Here is a 24,323-nt window from a genome sequence, read left to right as displayed (position 1 = left end):
GTATTGCAGGTAGATGGTGGTGAAGAAGGTTTTTGGCATGCTGGCCTTCATCAGTCAGGACATTTGAGTATAGAAGTTGGGATGTTATGTTGCAGTTGTACAAGACGTTGGTGAGGACTGCATTTGGAATATTGTGTTCAGTTTTGATCACCCTGGCTTTCGGAAAGATGCCAGTAAGCTGGAAAGAGTATAGAGAACATTTACAAAGATTTGCTGGGACTCAAGGGACTGAGTTATGGAGAGAGGTTGAGCAGGTTGGGACTTTTCATTGGAGCATCGGAAAATGAGGGATTATCTTGTAAAGGTTTATAATATTATGAGGGGCATAGATAGGGTGAACGTCCACAGTCGTCTTCCCAGGGTTGGGGAATCAAGAACTTTAGAGGGCATCGGTTTAAGGTGAGAGGAGGGAGATTTAATAAGAACCCAAGGGGCAACTTTTTCATCCAGAGAGTGGTCAGTATATGGAATGAGCTGCCAGAGGAAATGATTGAGGCAGGTACATTAATAACATTTACAAGGTACGTGGAAAGGTTTAGAGGGATATGGGCCAAACACAGGCAAATGAGACAAGCTTAGATGGGAATCTTGGTCTGATTGACCAGCTGGCCCAAAGGGCCTATTTGAGTGCTGCATGACTCTAAAGCATCTGGGAAGTTCCAGCTATGGAGGTCCTGCAATATTATCTCCTTAACTATTGAAATTTATCAACTTTTAATACAAGTTGCAAGAACTAGTCCTTTTTTGTACTTGACAGAGGAGCAAATAGATTACAAAAGTTTAAATGTGAAGTACTAGAAAGACATAACAAGCTGCAATTTATTCTGTAAGAATAGAATTGAAAAATTCTATTTTTCTTAGTTTTACCACACTTTAGAATTCTGTGCACCATTCTAGTTGCCGTATTTTGGTGTGTAAGAACAATTTACCTGTTAAAAGGAATGAGGTTTAAGTTGTTCAGTTTCTAGGCTAGAGATTGATTGACAATGAATTAACAATTAAGTCATTTAAAAGTGTGTTTAATTACCATATTTGCTTTTTGATGCGTTTAATGGGTAATTTATGTGCAAATTGGGAAAGTTCTATGCAACAGTGGAGCAGCTTAATTTGACGAGCAAGTTTGAGATTCAACTCATTCCGTCTGCACTCTGTTCCTGCAGAAATTGACAAAATAATATGCTATTTTTCTAGTAAGATCCAAACCAATGACCTTACTCAGTTTTCATAAGAGCTTTAACTTTTTATTTTCAATTTAGAAACTACATTCCAAAATGACTCTTAATGACTTTAAATATTAATTGGCCTGTAAACTATCCGTGAATTGTGCAGCTGCTAGAAGTGCTCATTAGGTCAGGCACCATCTGTGAAGCCAGAGACATAATTAGCGTTGCAAGTGGATGGCATTTCGTCAAAATAGACCGTGTTGGGAGACTGAAAATCCAAACAAAACTGCAGATGCTGCAAATCTGAAACGTAGACAGAAAATGCTGCAAATATTCAGGAAGATCTGTGAGCCTGCCGAATACCTTTTTAAAAAAAAGTTTTTATTTCATGAATTCTTGGAGACCAGTCAAAGTCTAATAACTCCGCAATTTAAAATTTCACCTTTCCATAAAACATCTTTATTCGCGCACGGTTACAACTAAAACAGAGCGCGTGCCTGGCTGTGCATTTATCAGTAAACCAGAGGCGAGCAGCTGATCACGCTACCGCGCGGTCAATCGCACAAGGGTTCAGGTGTGGGCGGGCGCGCGCGCGCGGGTGGGTGCGGCGGGTGTGGGCGGGCGCGCGCGCGCGGGTGGGTGCGGCGGGTGTGGGCGGGCGCGCGTGTGCGCGCGGCTATCCGGTGACAGGAGAAACCCAGCGAATTCCCTCTGAGCAAACTCTGGCAGCCAGAATCCTATCGCACTGGCTGGAGTAGACACCAGGTAAAATGTTACTTAGTTTTCCGTGTTTTAAGTTGCACCAATTATTTGTGCATTTTCTAAAGTTGACAAGTTGAAAATTTCTGATTTTGACAATGCCAGTGCATCTTGGATTATTTTTGTTGAAAAGTTGTTGTCCCAGACGGTCGTTTCGGCGCGGACAAGGGCTGGGTGCAGTTCGAAGTTTTTAATTAAATCAGTAAATAGATGGTTGTTGGTATGATGTGGAATCCTGATTATGTTGTGTTTTGCAGCTTTCAATCATATGCACTCCTCTTCCATTCACACTTTTAAGGCACGCACCCATGGCTGAAGAGAAAGTTGGTACAAACACTCTTGTATCCGCTGTTCGTGTTGGAGAAGAGCGAATAGATTTTATAAAAAAGCAGGCGTTTAAGTCGTTAAAGGTGAAGTCAGAGAGATGGAATAGGTTCATTGCTATGGATGAAAACAAGAAACTACTATTGGGCTTCCTTGATGAGAGGCAGCACGGAAGGCTGCTACTATTTACTGGAACTGGCGGAGCCCTGCACGCTGATGTTCAGGTACAAAAGGAATTACCGAATAGAAATCATATCGTATCTGACTGTGAATGTTAGAATGAAAACTTTTTAAAGTTCATTGATAAATTTTTCTTAAAATTGTTTACATAAAAGCAATCAAAGAAAATTTTGCTTACGGGCCATTCTGAATCAAATCAGAGTTTATTTGTAAGAAGTCCTAACTTAATATTCGTAGGTTAAAGTTAATCCCGTTTTCCATTTTATGTACCATTTCTCATTGGACAGAGGCCTAAGGGAAGACTTTGTGTGTTAAAATCCTGGTGTTTAGAATAAAATACAAAAAGCTATTTCTAATGCTGAGGGATTGATGATCAGAATGCAAAAAGAATTAAGGTGACTGGCAGAAGAATTTGAGGCAAGACACTGAAGGACATACTTTTAAACAGAGAAATTGAATTTGAGAGTGAGGGGTTTTGATACCTGTCATTAATAGAATTGGGCAAACACTTGGAGGAAAAAAATACAAGGGAGCAAATGAGTGAGGCTAATTGCTTTTTGAAATAAGCTATGTGTGAAGTCATTTGCTGATTTAATTTTAATTATCTTTCTAATTTTCAGTAGTCATTTCCGTCAAAAAGCAAAATGCTTTATATTTTAAAAAACTGTAGTGGAAAATCATTGAGAAATGAACTCGCAAGTGAATTGGTGCTGGGGGAGATCCTGCAACACCCAGTGGAACACCTGACAATTTTATTCAATGAGGTAACATAATTGAATAATTTGTAACAGATTAGATAGTTTGTTTGAGTGGAAGTATAATGTTTGCCCTGGCGAATAGCTCTGCTCATTAAACTAGAAGGTACCTCTTGATCAACTGCCAATGTACTCAAGTGGCTATTGAGACACCACTTTCAAAAAGTGAGGTTGTCATGTTTATCTTGTTTGACAACTTCGCAGTAAGTGCAACCAGCCCAGTTTTCATTAAGAAATGCAAACTTATGCAATGCTTTGCTCCTTTTTTTCCAGTTCTAGTGATAACAAATGGACTATAACTGCTTTGTTCACTCTGTAGTTTCTTACATTCAAGGAGCAGCAAGCAGAGCTGCATGGATTTGTGGATGTACACTTGCATGAGTCAGCAAAATGAGTGAATATTGTTTACTTGTGTTATTGCTCCTAAATCACCTTGGTGCTGCATTTTTTTTTTGTTCACTGACTGAAGTATTCATGTAATGTTTCTTTTTGATGAAACTGTTTTATACATAGTATTGTTGCTGCATGTAGTAAATTTAGCACTTTTTTTATGTTACTGTTTGCAGCAGCCCTGTCTAATATAGGCTGAATTAAGTAAACTCGTCAAGTTGCATCAGTCAAATATGAATCACCTAAAGAGCAAAATTGACAATAGCAATTTACATGAGGACATTTGAGGAATTTCTGATGTACATTAAATATTGTCACCAGCACAGATGTGGAATGACATCTGCTTGTATGCTAAGCTACGCTGCTTGTATGTCAATCATTTGTCAAATGGAACAGCACTGGTAAAGCAACCTAATATCATTCATATCAAATAACAGTGAATAATGTGTTGTGTTGCAATTATCTTAATTAACGAACTTTGTTAAATTTGCATTTCCCTCTTCTGTCTGTTGTCAATGTCAAAAACATTTTCCAATTTCATGTACATTGTTCTGAAGAAAAAAATGAAACATAATCTGAATGGAGTTTCAGGTTGGGGGATAATTTATAGAACAGGATCTCAAAGGTCATAGTCTAAATTACTTCATGTGTCATGCTTCAGTTAACGAAGGAATACAATAAAGGGATTAATAATAGGTAATTGGAGAATGATGCAGCAGAGAAGGGTTCAGATTCCAAGGATACTTGGATCAATTTTGAGACAGGTGTTTTGTACAATACAGACAAGCTTGTTTAAGTCACAAAGCTGAGTGAGTGTCCTTGATAAAAGAATGAAGGTTTTTGGGGACATATTTAAACTGAAGTGAAATGGAGAACCAGAAAAGAAAACAAAGGAGGTAAAGGATATGGGAAAGATAGGCTGCCATGGCAAGATGTATTTATACCTCCCACTGTAACTGGATCCTTGACTTTCTAACAAACAGACTGCAATCAGTGAGGATAGGCAGCAATACCTCCGGCACAATTATTCTCAATGCTGGTGCCCCACAAGGCTGCATCATCAGCCCTCTACTCTACTCCCTATACACTCACGACTGTGTGGCCAGATTCTGCTCTAACTCCATCTACAAGTTTATAGATGATACCACCATTGTAGGCCGTATCTCAAACAGCAATGAGGCAGAGTACAGGAAGGAGATAGAGAGCTTAGTGGAATGGTGTCATGACAACAACCTTTCCCTCACTGTCAACAAAACAAAAGAGCTGGTCATTGACTTCAGGAAAGGGGGTGGTGTACATGCACCTGTCTACATCAACGGTGCTGAGGTCAAGAGGGTTGAGAGCTTCAAGTTCCTGGGAGTGAACATCATCAACAGCCTGTCCTGGTCAAATCACGTAGATGCCACGGCCAAGAAAGCTCACCAGCGCCTCTACTTCCTAGGGAGGCTAAAGAAATTTGGTTTGTCCCCTTTGACTCTCACCAACTTTTACAGATGCACCACAGAAAGCATCCTATCTGGATGTATCACGGCTTGGTCCGGCAACTGCTTTGCCCAGGACCGCAAGAAACTGCAGAGAGTTGTGAACGCAGCCCAGTGCATCACGGACACCAGCCTCCCCTCCTTGGACTCTTTACCTCTCGTGGTCTTAGTGAAGCAGCCAGCGTGCCCAAAGACCCCATCCACCCAGGACATTCTCTCTTCTCTTCCATCGGGTAGAAGATATAGGAGCCTGAGGGCACATACCAGACTTAAGGATAGCTTCTACCCCACTGTGATAAAACTATTGAATGGTTCCCTTATACAATGAGATGGACTATGACCTCACGATCTACCTTGTTGTGACCTTGCACCTTTATTGCACTGTACTTTCTCTGTAGCTGTGACACTTTATACTGTTATAGTTTTTCCCTGTACTACATCAATGCACTCTGTACTAACTCAATGTAACTGCACTGTGTAATGAATTGACTTATACGATCAGTATGCAAGACAAGTTTTTCACTGTACCTTGGTACAAGTGACAATAATAAACCAATACCAATTAACATTCCTAGTTGACTTGGATTGGGTGAACGTTATTTAAATTGCAGTAATCCCTCTGATGTTTTAGATGCTAGATTTAGACTTGGGTCCAATGAAGGTGAAAGAACGCTATTCATCTAAGAACAATTCATCTAGTCTAAGATAGCGAAGGTGATTTAGAGAATGATTTTGTTTTTATTTGATGTAATGACTCTTGCCCTGTTTGAACAAAGTCATAGGTCTGGGAAATATGGCTGAAGTAAACCTAAATTGGTGCAGAAGAAAATAGATAGTACACATTGCAGTTAAGTTCATGTGGTCTTTTCCACCTCTGTCTAATTATTCACCCCTGTTCACAACTTGATTCAGGAGTACAGCAGAACTTTGTTCTGATCTCTTAGGGTGGGATCATTTAGCATTCTTTAACATTCTGCTTTTGTTGTTTAGCCTGCATGTAGTTGGAGTCATGATGTCACAAAAGCAGGTCACCAAGCAACTATTCACATTAATCCTACACCAACCCCACATCTCTACCTGCTCCCTGCAGATTCGGCCACTCATCCACACACTAACGTGAATTTACAGTGGCCAATTAACCTACCAACCTACATGTCTTTGGAATGTGGGAACAAACTGGATTACCTGAGGGAAATTTGTGCATTCACAGGGAGAGCATATGAATTCCACATTGACAACGCTGGAGGTCAGGATTAAACATGGGCTGCTGGAGCTGTGAAGTAGTAGCTCTCTTGCAGCTTCAGGATGGCACTTCTTTATGTTTGCCGGTTATTGGTCCTGGCATGCATTTCAGTTGCTGCTTATTATTGAGCTGTTGGTTGCCTATCTTTTTGGTCCTGGCACAAAAAATATGCCAGGGTTTAAGATGTATGTTGTGCTCGAATACAATTCGGTCTTCACTGATAGCTTACCAAGTCTCATCAATGCCTAGTTTTAAATTGATAAATGTATTCTGAATCTACCATTGTGGAAGTGCCACAGGATTCGGACTGTGATGGTAGGACTTCGTCTCCACAAGATTGGCTACTCCAACAAATACTTCCATGGGCTAATACATCTGTGGCAAGTCAGCAGTGAGGATTGAGGACAATAATTTCTTCCCTTGTGTTGACTCTGTCATCCTCTGCCCCAATCCACAATAGCAGGTATATCCTTCAGCATTCAGCTACTACTGGTGTTATTGAGCCACTCTTGGTGATACACATTGATGTTCACCACCTGGAGTACATTTGGTGTCTTGCAACCATCAGAGCTTTTTTTAAAATGATGTTAAATGTGGGGGAACACCCATACATGAGTTTAAGGAATATGGAAGGTGGTAATGAGTGGCCGTTGGATTACTTGGCCAGTAATGTGACGAGTATGATACAGTAAAGTCAAACCCAATTTGAGCCCAAATTATCAGTCTTGATAATATTCAAACAAGGGTCGTACCATGTACCCGGGGTGAATCTTGGTACCACACTCATTTGAATATTATTTAGACAGTGTCTGTATTTACTTTTGTCTTTCTTCTGGCTTTGAACTCCAAAGTTTTAATATCTGGTTGAAGGTTGCAGTGAAGTTCAATACTGAATGATTCTGGTGATCCTGAACTCTTGTTGATGAATAAATCTGGTGACATTGTTAATTACTTTGATCATTTTACTTTTGTTTGGTAGTAGACAGCTGATGTGGTATTGCTGGATGAGATTTGTGGAGTAGGCTATCCCTGGACAATTTTCCACATTTGGGTGCCTGAGATAGCTTGACTAAAAGACTAAATGATAATTTTTGTTCTGTAGGTCTTCAGCATAACAGCTAGGTTTCTTGCTGTTTTGTCCAAAGTTACTTAAGTTGGGTTACCATTGAATTCTAGTTATTACTAATTTTGTTATAACTTGTGTTCTCTTGCATTGTTTTTTTTTGTGTATTTCATCCAGGTTCTGGTTCCTGTTCTGTCCAATACCAATAATCATTCAGGCTGGCCACAGGCTGTGTCACATGATATCCAAAAACATGTAGAAACTATAAAAAGCAAAATATTTGTTGTTCATGGACAAATGGAAGGGAAAACTATTTTGCCATTGCCTCTAGTTCCTGAAAGTGTCTTTGAAACTCAAGATGTGGAAAGTCCAGATAAGTATGCTCTTTCACTGATTTTTTTTTTCCTTAGGTAGTCATAAGCAAATATTGTCTGTGTTTGCTTTTGGAAAGAACTATTCTGGAGATAGTAATGCTTCATTTCAATTTTATTTCTGAAGATCTTCCGAAATATTGTGATGGGTTGTGACGGAAATATTTTTTGAAAATGGAAGTGGATGAGCAGTTTTTTAATACATGAAGGACGTTGCAGAAACTGATAAATTACTAACTAGAAATGTGACTTCATACTTTATATTCTCAATCATTTCATAGTTGGAGTGCTCTTGTCCTCTATTCTGATAATGTGAAATTGATCATGAAAGTCTTTCTCTTCAAGGTTATATCAACATAATGGTTGATCACAACCTGAGTGATAAACTACTCAAGATTACACTTCATCATATTGAATGTGAATCTCAATTCTCCTTTGCATTTGATAAGTTATCATTGACAATTGAACTGCTCTGATTAGCTTTCCCAACTTGTGCATATCTAGTTCCAGAATGGTACTACTGTGTACTTCAAGTTTAACTTATGCCAAGAAAAAAAAATTCATTTGGGGCGCCAAATTCATGGGACTAGAGGGAAGTGTGTGTGTGAGAGAGAGACTTGGGTGTACAGGGCACATTTTCCAGGTTTCAAGGCGATATAGGCTGGTGGATTGAGTAGACAGGTGGAAGATAAAACTTAATGCTGAGAAATGTGAAGTGTTTACATTTTGAGAGAGTGAATGAAATAAGGCAATAGAAACATGAGGGCACAATTCTGAAATGGATAAAAGGACATAAATCTGGGGGTTCCTTTAAAGTAGCATGTAGGGTAGAGAAAGTGGTTAAAAAAGGTGCATGTAATCATAGTCTTTATAAGATATGAGCTGTAGAGGTGTGAAGTACAAGAGCAAGGAAATCTTGCTGAACATTTATAACACTGGTTTGGATGCAACTAGGGTATTATATCTTGTTCCTGATGCTTCAGGAAAGATGTGGAATCTTAAGGAGAGGGTGCAGAAGAAATTTACCAAAATGATTCCAGGTATGAGGGACTTCAATTATGACCATTAACTAGAGAAGCTGGAACAGAAGTAATGCAAGGAAACATTTAGAATTGTGAGAGGTTCAAGCTGTGTAGGTGGAGAAACTGTTCACAATGGTGGAGCTCTCAAGAACGTGGAGGTGAATGGCAAAGAAGTCAGTGACAATTTTGAAACTTTTTAAACAAAGTGGTTAGGGTCTTGAATGCACTGCTAGGAATAGAAGATGGTGGATGGGGTGGGCATAGATTCAATTGTAACATGTAAAGGGGACTTTTGCAGTAGGGAGAGAGGGCGGGGGAGAACTGGATTGCTCTTGCATGGAGCTAGTGTTTGATGTGACATTTCCATTTCTCATAATTACTGCTGTCTTATCTATATTTTGTTTTTTTTACATAAAATGTTAAAACAAACCTTGTTAATTTTTTTTGTTTTTTTAGGAGAGTTTTTAAAAAAAAACAGCAGTTCTCGGCACTAGTATAAGCTTCTTCCAATTTAGTACTATCCTTAAATTCTTCCGCCACAGGTGGATCAGATTTTCCCTGGAATTTTTATTGGTGATAAAAGGAGCTCTAGGTCAGCCAGGAAATTGAGGGATAATGGTGGAGGAGCTTGAAGCAACCTGGAGTATTCCTAGATAGGTTGACAATTGGTGGAAGACAGGAAGAAATGGTGGAGAGGGAAGGTACAAAATTGACTTTGAGATAAAAGCAACAGAAGAATGTCATTCACTACTTATTAATATAAAAAGACATGACAATTTGATAGATAAAATCCATCAGGCTCACCAATGGCCAAAAGGGAAGGAAATCTGCATGTTTATCCAGTTGAGTGACTTTTCTGACTGGTTCGTGGCAACATGATTGACTCTTAACTGCCCTTTGAAGTGGCTTAGCAAAATACTTTCCACTGTCTTCAAGTGTGATCAGAAACAGACAACAAATGTGGGCTTTGGTGATGTCGGTGCACTATAAATGAATCAAATATTCAAGCAAGGAGCAACTTCAAAAACAGCTATGAAAATCATTTCCATAGCCAAGAAAATTAGCCATACCTCTGCCTCATGGAATTTTGAGAAATTTTATTATAAATCTTTATACCAACTTTGAATTGCATGATTTTAAATATATGCATTTCACGTGTAAAGCTTTTAGTAACAGTAGATTTCTAGTCCAATATCCATTGTCTGAAAATATCCAAAATCCAAATTTGGTGACACTTTTTTGTATAAAAAAAATTATCAAATAAATATTATAGTTTTGTATAGTTTAAAAGTATTTATTTACTTGTGAAACATAATGTTCAACAAAAAGCACCAATAATCCAAATTTAATGCATAGTCTAAATACTGTTCAATGCTAAGGAATTTGTACTGGAATCTTCTACTATACATATTTGCAGTTGAAATAAACTGGCTAGGTGATTCCAAATGATCTAACTTATTGAGTGGCTCTATTTGTGTAGCCTTCCACAAGTGGACAGATCAACACTTCATTCTGTTGAATCCATGGTGATTCAATGGGCTCATCAGGTAATGGATGTTATCAAGCAAGATTCTGCCCAAGTCTTGTTTGAAGAATTCAATCCTGTACCAAGTGCAGAAATTTACTTCTGGATAGCAAGAAAAGAAAACTTGCTTGGAATATATAGACAGGTTGGTATGTAGATTCTGATACATATTCAATGCCTTTTTGATAGCATTTGGTTGTCACTGTAATTTAAAGCATGGCACTAACGTGAAATGTTTGCTCTTATGGTTTAAAAAAGAAATTGTATCAGTATTTTATTTGAACATAGTTTGTAAAGTAACTATGAGATATGTAACAAGTGTTGGATAAGTTGTTGAACATCTAATCCAGAGGCTTGGCCTCACTATCCAGAGATCCAAGTTCAAATACACTAAACTGTGGAATTTAAGATCTGATTATTCATCTGCAATAAGTACAAATGATGACCATTTTTGTTATGACAATCACAAAATTACCAGATTGCCATTAAAAAGCTATATGTTTCACTGATCATCTTCAAGGGAGAACATCTTAACTGGGCTGACCCAAATGTCACTCCAGACTTGCAGTAAATGTGCTTGATTCATAAAATGTCCACCCAAAACAGCTGAACAAGCCACTTTGGGCACAATGAGAAAAGGACAATAAATACTGGGCTTGGCAGCCATGTCCATAATCCCAAAAAAATGAATTAAAACTATCTTAATTTGCCTTGATAAGGTGTAGGAGAAAGATGCATAGATCTTTTGAGCCTGTTCTGTCATTCATTAAAGTCACGGATGAAGATCAACGTCTTTCAGCCTATCCTGCATTGCTTGATTTCCTTGGTGTTCAAGAATCTATCAGTCTTAGACTTGAATGTATTAATCGACTGAGTATCTACTAAATTTTTGTGAAAAAAGAATTCAACAAAATATGGATCTAAGTGAAGATATTTTCTCTGATCTCAGCCCTAGTTAGTCCGCCCTATAACTAGACCAATGACCAGTTAGTCACTATTTTACTGTCCAGCCAGGGGAAATGCAAAACCTCTAAGCATCTACCCTGTTAAGCTCAATAAGCATTTTAGATTTAATTCTTCTGATCTCCAAGAGTAGGTAGCTCATTCTGCTCAAAGGACAGCCCTCTCACCATAGAAATAAATCTAGTGAACCTTTGCTTTGTCCCTCCAATAATGGGTACTGAGACCAAAGCTATATATTACTCCAGTTGTGATCTCACTCCTATATAATTTCAGTAATACTTCCCTCCAACTTCCTTGCAGTAAAGGCTAATATGCCATTGTAATTACCTGCTGTACCTACATTAATGTTTTGAGATTTGTGTGCAAGCACCCCTAATTACCTTTGCTTGCCAATATTCACTAATTACCTCGATATTTTCACTTATTCCCCATATTTCTTAAGGTGGATTTACACTCCACACGTTTTCTCCTTCCCACCACCCCCCCCCCCCCCCCCAATTGTCCCAACAGGACAATCATTTAACTTTGTCCCTTTTGTCATCCTTACAACTTGTATTGCTTAATATCACCAGGGAATCTAGAAATACTAAACTAGGTTACTTCATCACTGTTCTTGTTAATAGTTGATGCCTAAACACAGATCTCTGGGACCCCACTGCTATCACAGAAATGATCTATTTATGTCTGCCATTTGTTTCCTGTTCAAAAATCCAAAGTTGACAATGTTTTTGTGTCCATTTTTGTTTGCAAGTAGTAGTTGTCAAGTGGTTCCCAAAGATCTAGTATAAAAGGCAAACTCAAGTTGGTGGTATTAACCAGGATAAGTCATGGGAAATTTATGCAACTTTGCTGCCTTACCAGTGTCCATGAAGAATCCAGCATGAACATACTGTCAGGAAATTGATTTTGCATGCACAAATGTGCAAATTCTTAATTCAAAACCCCAAACTTGCTGGCAGTTGCATAGGGGAAATGCTGGCAGCTCAGTGGTGCTGATATTTTTCCTCAAAATTTGGTCCCTATGTATCTATACATTAAGATGAGGTATTATTTAATCATTTTAGATCAGAAAAGATTTACTTTACTGCAGTAATTTTGTGATAATAACTCTACAATTGTTTCCTTAAGCTCCAGCATCCCAAGGTTTGCAAAATAGCTGATATTCTGAAAATTACAAAAAGCAGCTACTACTCCACGTTCAAAAACATTATTTTGAAATTAAGAGAAGGTAACTCGCTGCTGTAAGATATTGAACTATGTAATGTTGTATGGTCTGTTTCAAAATTAAATAACCAGGCATCTGGATATGTTAAACTGAAAGACTTCCTGAAATTTAGAAAACATTTAAGAACTATATTTCATCCTATTTTCAGAAGCAACTGCAAGTGATGCATCTAAGATGAACTTTTAAATGTATTGACATTGTTCCTTAATACATGCAAAATATTGAGCATAATTTCAATTGGTGTCGAGAAAACAACTGAAAGGGGAGACACTGGGATTTGGACAGCTGCCTGGAGGCAGCAATATCAGTAAATGGATGAACATTGTAGACTGTTGCATATTATTGTTTTTCTTATGCTCAGACTATTCCTAAGCAGAAATGCAGAAGGAAAGTACTGTGGATGCTGCAAACTTAAAAACACAATGTTGGAAATACTCAGCAGTAAAGGCGGAAGCTGTAGAGAGAGAAGTAGGAATTTTGACAGATGACTGTCTCCTTTGGGATTTTGGTTGAGATTTTTATTGCTTTTTTTTCCCCCATCCAGTCTCAAGGACCTGTTTCTCCCATTTCTCCTGACCTGTAGTTGCAAAGTTGTGAATTTGTCTTCAAATTTAAGCTGGACAAAAGACTTAAATTGTCTGATACTGCCTATTAGTGATTAATTTGTACTTTTCCAGCATTTTATTTTGTTACATGCTGCAGGAATTTGTGTTTTAAAAATATAATTCATATAGTTGTTTTTGTGTTTGCTTGCTTGCTTTTCATATCACTCCAGGCAAGTCCTACAAAATAAATTCCTGGAAAAATACATTCAAAATACTGCATTCATTGTTAACAAATTAAATGTTAAAATGGAATCTGCATTTTGAAATGTGACAATTTGCAGGCTTTAAAGCATGTATTAAAATTGATATATTTATTTATATGCTGTAAATAATTATAAACAAAAATCCTTTGGTTTATAACTTTAGTCTCGTTTATACCCTGTGCTCCTAACCAGCTGTGAAATAGTAATAAAAAGTAATTTTGAGTCGTTTTTCCTATTGTACTATTGGAAGACATTTGCAAATGCCCAATGTAACCCAAACAGTAGTTATCATCTGGCTTGTCACGGGTGATGTTCCGAGGTATCTTTTTAATCATTGTTTTCTTAGAGTTGTTACTTAATCATCATAAAATAATCATCAATCCTCAAATATTTGCAGCTGTCTCAGAGGCTCAGGACATTGAATTACATCTTCGACCTTTGAAATATCATCTTTCCCAACTGGAAGAATCAAACTTCCCTGAAATTGAACAACTTATTACTCCCCTTTTCCACACTATCTGCTTAATATGGAGCCATTCCAGATATTATTGTTTCCCATCAAGAATTATTGTCTTGCTACAAGAATTCTGCAATTTAATCATCAACCAGGTAAGAATATAATGCATGTGGGGATACCTTGAGCTTTGTGTATCCTGAATTACTAGTTTATTTACAAAAGTATAAAATGGTCATAAATTTTCCTAAATTGTATTCCTTGTGCTGTTCCAATTGTGGCAACAGATTATGAATAGCTTTTCTGACGAGTATAAAAAGGTTTCCACACTATTTTTCATGAAGATAATGCTTTTATAAAATACTGTTTCAATAATAATGGAGGAAAGATAACTGAAAATGCATTGAAACAGTTGGTGCTTCAAATAAAAGATACTTCTGTGTATCCTGGATTATTAGCTTTAAGTATAGATTTGTATAAACTCAGCCAAAGGTTTGACATAATGATTTTTCTCTATGAATGTAATGTATGAATTGTTGCATCCTATTCATTACCCAATTTTGAATCACGAGTTTTGTAATGGATGACAACATTGAATCGACTGGTACAAGTACAAATGAAATAGAAGTCAGAGTAGGACATTTGGACCCTTAAGCCAGCCCTGCCATTACACAAGGTCAGTCAGGGATGATCCTCTGCCTCAAACATTTGCTTGTCTTATTCTCCTCTTTGATATCTTTAATTCCCAGAAATTTGTAGGAGTCCATTTTAAATGCAATGATTCAACCTTTGTAACCTTTCAGTGGAGAGAACTTGAAAGATTCATCATGCCCTCCGGATAAAGAAATTTCTCATTTCAGTCCCAAGAGAGTAGACTGGAGGAAAAAAAAGTGGGAATAAATAGGTTATTGTGTGGCAGGCTGTGAACAGTGAGGTTCTGTGGGGTTTGGTGCTTTTCACAATCGATATCAGTGAGAGAACCTGGTTTCATACTTCTAGTTTGCTGATGATACTTGTTGGGATCGTGAATATGAAGGAGGATGGAAAGAGGCTTCAGGAGGTTATGGATAAGCTGTGGGAATGGGGAATCCACTTCGATGCACTTAATGGAAAAACAAAGTATTTGTTAAATGGTGAGAGTTGAGTAGTGTTGATGTTCAGAGGGACTTGGGTGAACTTGTACACAAGCTGCTGAAAGATAACAGGAAAATGTCATAAGTGATTGAGAGGAAAAATGGTATGTTAGTCTTTGTTATGAGCTGATTGAAATACTGGAGTAAGAAAGCCTTAATGCAATTGCATTAAAGCCTTGGTGAGACTGCACCTGGAACACTGTTTAGTTTTGGTTTCCTTACTCAAGAAAGGATGTAGTTGTCATAGTGCAACACGGATTCAATAGATTGGTTCCAGCAATGGTGGGTTTGTTGTATGAGGAGGGTTTGAGTAAATTGGGACTGTCTTTCCTAGACTTGAGAAGAAAGGAGATCTCCTCCAAACATACTTTGAGGGCTTGACAAGATAGAGTGGGGATGTTTCACCTAGCTGAATCTAGGACTGGAGGAATGGTTTCAGAATAAAGGGTAGGTAGTTTAGGACTGGGATGAGGTGATAGTTCTTCACTTAGATGGTGCGATGGCTCGTCCATTGTGACCATTCAAAATGGGTAGATTTCTGGATGTTAAGAGCATCAAGGATATGAGGAAAGTGCTGGAAAATGGCATTGAGGTAGAAGATTAGCGATGGTTTTAATGACTGGCAGCCTAAGTTTGAAGGGCCAGATGGCCTACTGTTCTTATTGTTCTTTATGTTCTAAATGGCTTGCCCCTAATTTTGAGACTGGTCCCTAGCTCGAGATTCCTTGGCTAGGGAAAACAACCTTCCAATACTGACTCTGCTGAGCCCTCTAAGACTTTTGTGCTTTGAGAGAGTAGAGAACCAGCCAATTCAAATGCTGCACATGCCTTCCCAGGATTCAGTCTAATCAGGAAAGTTTGTAGAATAAATTCAAAATTGCTCATTTGTTGTATATAGTGAGTGTACATGCTTTTAGGTAAGGAGACCAAAATTGTATATAATACTTCAGGTGTAATCTCATCAAGACCCTAGATAATTGTAGTTAGACATATTTACTCTTGTACTCAAATCTTATCATTATCAGGCCAACTTACTGTTTGCTTCATTGCCTGCTGGATCTGTGTGTTAGTTTTCAGTGATGTGTGTGCAAAGACACAAGTCCTTTTTGAGTGCCAAGGTCTTCCAGTCTCTCAGCATTTGAAAAATACTCAGCATTTGTTTTAGTGGATAAGGTCACATTTTTCCACATTGTACTCATTCTGCTACATTACTTCCAGTCACTTAGCTTGGAGTCATAGTTAAACAGTGCGGAAATAGGCCCTTCGGCCCAACTCATCCGTGTCAACCAAGCTGTCTATCCGAGCTGGTCGCATTTGCCTGTGTTTGGCCCATATCCTTCTAAACCTTTTCTATCCATATACCTGTCCAAATATATTTTAAACGTCATTATTGTACCCACTTCTACAGCTTCCTTTGGCAGTTTGTTCCGTATACCCACCACCCTCTGTGTGGAAAAAGTTGCCCCTCGGGTCCCTTTTAAATCTTGCCCCTCACCTTAAACTTATGCCCTCTAGTTTTAGACTACCCTCCCTGGGGGGAAAAAAGACTGCCTCTCATGATTTTACATACCTTGTTAACAGTCTTGTTAACATATAGTTCTTTTAACGACCTCTTAAAGCCTCTTTGTATCTGTTACTATTTAATTGAAAAAAGCTGTTTAAAATTTATTTCTTTTGACAAAACTTTTGGCTTTCTACCCTAATTTTCTTCAGCAGTTTCAGATTTTTTGATCAGGTCCAAATTTAAATACAAGTTGTTAGAATGGCATATATACCATATTTGTAATGAAACTCTATTTGCTTTGTAAAACAATATGATGAATTGTAAATACTAGCATTTCTGTAAAGTAAGGTGATTAATTTCAGTACAACATATAAATGTTGGTTTTCATGTTGTAAATATTGTGAATTTGCTTTATATATGCAATTTGGGCAGAGTTCAATTTTAATGATATTACTGCTGTATTCTATATACCCTTATGGATTTGTTAATATCAGATGAAATCCTTTTAAACCTGTTATTTTTTAAGCAATTTACAGTGATCCGAACTGTTGTGATCCATCTTGTTCACTGCAAGGTTATGTTTCTGGACAGTTTTTGAAAGTGTCCTATGACTGACATTTTCATGAAGTGAAATGTGATTTTTGAATATATTCTGCAAAACTTCACTGAATTTGACTGATGTAACCACACCAGCTAAGAGCAACAATAAAACAAAAGTCATTTTTAAAAAAAAAGTGTGATCTTTTGACAATAACAGAATTTCAGTTGAGAAGCTTTGTATTTGGAGTCTCTTTTTATCAGTTGTTGTCTTGTGTGCATGTACTATAAATATTCATTCTTTTTAATTTCAATATTTGTATGTTTTGTCAATAGGCTTTAAACTATCTGGTTCCTGAAGAGATTTTTAAAGTTGAGATAGAAGAAGCATTAGAGAAGGTGCAAGTTACCATACATATATTCAAAACCTTCAAGAATTGTTTTCATCAACACAGATTAAAGATTTCCTGCTATTACAACAGCACATTGGAAGTGAAGCACTGGGAATTTCCATCACAAATGGTCTTTGCTCATTTTGATAGGTTTCTTGACAGATTGTTGAAAACTGAGGTGAGTAAACTCAGGTATGCATGTGTAACCAAAGATCTGTTAATAGTACCTATTTTAGTGTATCTCAGCATTATCAATATAAAGATTCTAATTGTTACTGCTGATATTTATAGAAATAGAAGATAAATGTGACTTTATTAATAGATACCTAGGGTACAAAAAAGTGCAGACATTTATAGAGACGCTGGTTAGTCAGTCAAGATATTGATGTCCACTCTTGATACCACATATTGAGAAAGATGAAAAAGCCTTGGAGAGGTGTACTAGAATGACATTAAGGTTGAGAGACTTTTGTGTCAAAGGACAACAGTAGCTTGGATTGTTCCTGTGGAACAGAGGAAGTTAGATGGAGGAATTTGAAATTCAATAATTATTTCGGGTGAGTAGAATCTAGTAGTTTCAATTAGCCTTGGGGTCAGTAAATGAAGGAAATAGTTTTATGGTGATTCCCAACGGAATGGCAAACAATAATAATTTTTATAACCCATGTTTTTATTATCTGAGGGAAAAGATGGTGGAAGCAGATTTGAAAACAACTTTATAAAGAGAGTTTGATATCTGTGAAGGCAAAATGTTTCTATTATGGTGGAGGAGTGGGACTAATTGGATAGTTTTACCAAAGGGCTGGCACAGGCATGAAGACAAAATGACTACCTCCTGTACTGTGGCATTTTATGATTCCATGAAACAAAATTCATAAGATACTGTGTTCAAGGTTTTAAAGGTTAGTTGCTCATTGTAAATTTGCTTTCAGGAACTCTTCACCACTGCTATTGAATTTCTTAAATTAGAGAAAATTGTAATAGGAGGTTCCAAAGGAAAAGCTTTCAATGAAAAATTCTACAGTATCAATGAAGAATTTCAGGAATGTTGGCGAGTATTTGGAGATAGCAAGTACGATCCATTGGATTGCGATAATATGGTACTACTCTCTTTCAAAGAGTGAAACTTCAGATATACCTGCATTTTACAGTATCTGCATTCTAAAGTTAACTTTTTTAAACTTTGTAATGGCTCTCATGCCAACTTAAAGACTTAAGAATTTTGTTAAGTATCTATTCAAATATAAAAGTATGTTTAAAAATAAATTATTTAAGCTATATTATTCACAAATCTAAATGTATTCAATGCACTCTGTAGGAATTTTTGTCTGATCACTGCAGATACATGGCATGTATATATGATTTTGACCAACGCCTGGGCTCGGTGCTGAACCTTGCATTCCATGATTCTGGAAGTCTGGAGTCAGCTTTTAAGGTATTGATAGAATTTCATCTTTACAATGGAAAAGAAAACAGCTCACTTCCAAGCAACACATCTCTCTTTGAAGTACATATGCCATGATCTGTTAGATAGGATTTAAAATCAGACTTTATATTTTATGCAGATCATATGATAGTAAAATGAAGAATAATAGCATTCAACTGAAGTAGTGCATCTGTCACTCTGCTGTGTCACTGGATTCCATGTGGAGTATGGCAGTGGAGGCCAAGTGTTGGGTAATCTACCTTGTCAATTCTAAACCAGCCAAACCCACACAGGAGGGGCATAACTATTCATATGAATGGCGATTCCCTGTCCTGTAGAGAATATTGAAAAATCTAAGCAAGATAAGTTCAGTAATTTTATTTTAGAAACATAGAAAACCTACAGCACAATACAGGCCCTTCGGCCCACAAAGTTGTGCTGAACATGTCCCTACCTTAGAAATTACTAGGCTTACCCACAGCCCTCTATTTTTCTAAGCTTCATGTAGCTATCCAAAAGTCTCTTAAAAGACCCTATTGTATCCACCACCACCACCATTGCCGGCAGCCCATTCCACACACTCACCCCTCTGAGTAAAAAAAACTTACTCCTGACATCTCCTCTGTACCTATTCCCCAGCACCTTAAACCTGTGTCCTCTTGTGGCAACCATTTCAGCCCTGGGAAAAAGCCTCTGACTATCCACACGATCAATGCCTCTCATCATCTTATACGTCTCTATCAGGTCACCTCTCATCCTCTGTCGTTCCAAGGAGAAAAGGCTGAGTTCACGCAACTTGTTTACATAAGGCATGCTCCCCAATCCAGGCAACATCCTTGTAAATCTCTTCTGCACCCTTTCTATGGCTTCCACATCCTTCCTATAGTGAGGTGACCAGAACTGAGCACAGCACTCCAAGTGTGGTCTGACCAGGGTCCTATATAGCTGCAACATTACCTCTCGGCTCCTAAATTCAGTTCCCCGATTGATGAAGGACAATACACCATGTGCCGCCTTAACCACAGAGTCAACCTGTGCAGCTGCTTTGAGTATCCTATGGACTCGGACCCCAAGATCCCATTGATCCTCCGCAAGAGTCTTACTATTAATACTATATTCTGCCATCATACTTGACCTACCAAAATGAACCACTTTACACGTATCTGGGTTGAACTGCATCTGCCACTTCTCAGCCCAGCTTTGCATCCTATCTATGTCCTGCTGTGACCTCTGACAGCCCTCCACACTATCCACAACACCTCCAACCTTTGTGTCATCAGCAAACTTACTGAACCATCCCTCCACTTCCTCATCCAGGTCATTTATAAAAATCACGTAGAGTAAGGGTCCCAGAACAGATCCCTGAGGCACACCACTGGTCACTGACCTCCATGCAGAATATGACCCGTCAACAACCACTCTTTGCCTTCTGTGTGCAAGCCAGTTCTACATCCACAAAGCACTGTTCCCTTGGATCCCATGCCTCATTACTTTCTCAATAAGCCTTGCATGGGGTATCTTATCAAATGCCTTGCTGAAATCCATACTACATCTACTGCTCTTCCTTCATCAATGTGTTTAGTCACATCCTTAAAAAATTCAATCAGGCTCGTAAGGCAGGACCTGCCCTTGTCAAAGCTATGCTGACTATTTCTAATCTTATTATACCTCTCCAAATGTTTATAAATCCTGCCTCTCAGGATCTTCTCCATCAGCTTACCAACCACTGAAGTAAGACTCACTGGTCTATAATTTCCTGGGCTATCTCTACTCCCTTTCTTGAATAAAGGAACAACATTCACAACCCTCTGGAACCTCTCCCTTTCCCATTGATGATGCAAAGATCATCGCCAGAGGCTCAGCAATCTCCTCCCTTGCCTCCCACAGTAGCCTGGGGTACATCTCATCTGGTCCCGGGGACTTATCCAACTTGATGCTTTCCAAAAGCTCCAGCACATTGTCTTTTTTTAATATCTACATGCTCAAGCTTTTCAGTCTGCTGCAAGTCATCACTACAATCACCAAGATCCTTTTCCATAATGAATACTGAAGTAAACTATTCACTAAGTACCTCTGCTATTTCCTCTGGATCCATACATACTTTCCCACTGTTACACTTGATGGGTCTTATTCTTTCACGTCTTACCCTCTTGCTCTTCACACACTTGTAGAACGCCCTGGGGTTTTCCTTAATCCTGCCCACCAAGGCCTTCTCATGGCCCCTTCTGGCTTCCTAATTTCCACCTTAAGCTCCTTCCTATTAGCCTTATAATCTTCCAGATCTCTAACATTACCTAGCTCTCTGAACCTTTTGTAAGCTTTTCTTTTTTTCTTGACTAGATTTATTACAGCCTTTGTACACCATGGTTCCTGTACTTTATCATAACTTCCCTGTCTCATTGGAATGTACATACGCAGAACTCCACACAAATATCCCCTGAACATTTGCCACATTTCTTCCATACTTTCACCTGAGAACATCTGTTCCCAATTTAATCTTCCAATTTCCTGCCTGAGAGCCTCATAATTCCCCTTACTCCAATTAAACACTTTCCTAACTTGTCTGTTCCTATCTCTCTCCAATGCTATTGTAAAGGAGATAGAATTATGATCACTATCTCCAAAATGTTCTCCCACTGAGAGATCTGACACCTGACCAGGTTCATTTCCCAATACCAGATCAAGTACAGTCTCTCCCTTTGTAGGCTTATCTACATATTGTGTCAAGAAACTTTCCTGAACATGCCTAACAAACTCCACCCCATCTGAACCCCTAGCTCTAAGGAGGTGCCAATCGATATTTGGAAAATTAAAATCTCCCATCACGATAACTCTGTTATTATCACACCTTTCCAGGATCTGTTTCCCTATCTGCTCCTCGATATCCCTGTTACTATTGGGCAGCCTATAAAAAAACATCCATTAAAGTTATTGACCCCTTCCTATTCCTAACCTCCACCCACAGAAACTCCGTAGACAATCCCTTAATGACGTCCACCTTTTCTGTAGCCGTGACACTATCTCTGATCAACAGTGCCACGCCCCACCTCTTTTGCCTCCCTCCCTGTCCTTTCTGAAATATCTAAAACCCGGCACTTGAAGTAACCATTCCAGTCCCTGAGCCATCCAAGTCTCCGTAATGGCCACGACATCATAGCTCCAAGTACTGATCCACACTCTAAGCTCATCCGCTTTGTTCACAATACTCCTTGCGTTAAATCAGACACATCTCAAACCGTCGGTCTGAGCACGTCGCTTCTCTATCACCTGTCTAACCTCCCTCTCGCACTGTCTACAAGTCTTCCCTATTTGAGAGCCAACCGCCTCTTCCTCAGTCTCTTCAGTTCGGTTCCCACCACCCCCCCTCCCAACAATTCTAGTTTAAATTCTCCCCAGTAGCCTTAGCAAACCTCCCCTCCAGGATATTGGTCGCCCTGGGATTCAAGTGCAACCCGTCCTTTTTGTACAGGTCACACCTGTTCCAAAAGAGGTCCCAATGATCCAGAAATCTGAATCCCTGCCCCAATCCCTCAGCCACGCATTTATCCTCCACCTCATTCTATTCCTATACTCACTGTCGTCTGGCACAGGCAGCAATCCTGAGATTGCTACCTTTGCGGTCCTGTTCTTCTGCCTAGCTCCCTAAACTTACTTTTCAGGACCTCATCCCTCTTTCTACCTATGTTGTAGGTACCAACATGTACCATGACTTTTGGCTGCTTTCCCTCCCACACAAGAATGCTGTGGCCCCGATCAGAGACATCCTGGACCCTGGCACCTGGGAGGCAACATACCATCCGGGATTCTCGCTAATGCCCACAGAACCTCATGTCTGTTTCCCTGACTATCGAGTCCCCTATCACTATTGCCCTCTTCTTCTCCTCCCTTCCCTTCTGAGCAGCAGGATCAGTCCCAGTGCCAGAGACCTGGCTGCTGCCGCTTGATCCCTGTAGGTCATCCCCCTTAACAGCATCCAAAGTGGAATACCTGTTTTTGAGGGGAACAGCCTCTGGGGTCCTCTGCACTGTCTGCCTGTTCCCTTTCTCTCTCTCTCTCTCTCTCTCCCCTGACAGTCACCCATCTATCTGCCTCCTAGACCCTAGAAGTACCTGCTCTAAGGGGGGTGACTGCCTCCTGATGCACAGCATCTGCATAACTCTCTCCCTCCCTGATGCTTCTCAGTGTCTGAAGCTGTGACTCCAGCTCAACAATTCTGAGCCGAAGTTCCTCCAGCCTCAAGCACTTACTGCAGATGTGGTCACCGTGCACACAGCAGGGTCCACCAACTCTCACATCATGCAGCTGCAGCATATCACCTTGCCCTCCATCTGAACTACTTTTTTTCCTACCTAGCTGTAGTCTACTTAAAAGTTATAACAATAACAGTAAACCTTACCCTTACTTACCAGCTACTCACCAGTGTTGTTGCAGATGGCCTCCACCTCTTGATGCCGAAGCCTGTTGTGCCAAAGCCACTCACTCTGACTCTGTCCACTCCGACAATGGCCGTTCCGCTTGACAATACTTCCTTTTTATTGGCCCTTAAATTCTGCTAGAGAAAAAAAGCCCGCGGTAACACACAAGCTTTTTAAGTACTCTCGTTGTACCTGAGAGGGACCCGCTGCTCCAGTGTCTCCTGGGCAGATTCTGTAAAAGAAAAGCCCGTGGAAATTCACAAGCCTTTCAAACACTCTCACTGTACATGAGAGGGACCCACTGCTCCAATGTCTCCTGGGCCGATATAATAAATATTTGCTTTAATATTTATTATTTTAGTTAGTTGAAGAAATTCCAATGGTTTTTAAATGTCTCTATACCATCGGCATTGACAGAAGGCAAGGATCCATGAATTGCCTAGACTCTTGTCAGAGGTTGTCAGGGCCTTCCAGACGGTTCACTGCCTGAAGCCTACTTGAGGCAACACAAGAACTCGGCAGCAATGAAGAATGCATCCTAGCTCAACCTGTGCTCTGCATCATACAAGTATGGGTGGGTGAAGGGCCACGAACTGCAAGCTGGATATCAGTTCAGTCCAGCCATTTATATTTTTTGTTTTCTGATTTTATTCTGAAACAATAGAAAATATGGAAGGTGAAGTTGGATTGTTTCAAATGGTATAGAGTTGATAATGAAAGTTTTAAATGATAAGCCAGAGGATGGAGGGAGACGTTGGAGAACAAAATGCTTTTTTCCAGGCACTGATTAAGAAAGATACCATGGTGACTTTTAGGTGAAATTCAATATTTTGAGCAGTGTAGCACTATCTTAAGCAATGTTATGAAAATTAGAAATCATGCTGGAAATACTTAGCAGGTCAGGAAGAAGAAAACAAGGTTAACTTTTCAGGTCTGTGACCTTTTACCAGAATTTAAGCAAAGTTACAACTCAAGCATGTTAAGTTGTAAAGAAGGGGGAGGGTAGAACAAATGGATCATTTGTGATATTGTGGAGACCAAGAGAAAATGATGCAAATGGGGGTGCTGGCTGAGAGGAGGTGGTGAAGGTTTGCTAATTGCAGATGATCTGTCTGGTTGAGATGCAGGTTGAAGGAAGTGGGGAAAAAAGTGGATACAGAACACTTGCTGGAAATCTGAAACGGAGATAG

General features: G+C 39.1%; 1 protein-coding gene across 1 annotated transcript in view; it reads left to right on the top strand.

The window, feature by feature from the left end:
• Positions 1-2,230: 2,230 nt before the first annotated feature.
• The window catches only part of dnah9l (dynein, axonemal, heavy polypeptide 9 like), a 242,026-nt gene continuing 219,933 nt past the window's right edge, over positions 2,231-24,323 (top strand). Inside the window, exons 1-8 of the mRNA XM_052029683.1 lie at positions 2,231-2,470; positions 7,536-7,735; positions 10,232-10,421; positions 12,368-12,467; positions 13,670-13,881; positions 17,237-17,470; positions 18,225-18,392; positions 18,611-18,727. Of these exons, the coding sequence (XP_051885643.1) occupies positions 2,231-2,470; positions 7,536-7,735; positions 10,232-10,421; positions 12,368-12,467; positions 13,670-13,881; positions 17,237-17,470; positions 18,225-18,392; positions 18,611-18,727 (1,461 nt within the window). The remainder of the gene's footprint in view (positions 2,471-7,535; positions 7,736-10,231; positions 10,422-12,367; positions 12,468-13,669; positions 13,882-17,236; positions 17,471-18,224; positions 18,393-18,610; positions 18,728-24,323) is intronic.

Source organism: Pristis pectinata, chromosome 1 (genome assembly GCF_009764475.1).
Source record: "Pristis pectinata isolate sPriPec2 chromosome 1, sPriPec2.1.pri, whole genome shotgun sequence".
NCBI classification, from domain to species: domain Eukaryota; kingdom Metazoa; phylum Chordata; class Chondrichthyes; order Rhinopristiformes; family Pristidae; genus Pristis; species Pristis pectinata.
Note: the sequence above shows the minus strand (reverse complement) of the source record. Positions and strands in the feature narration are given on the sequence as shown.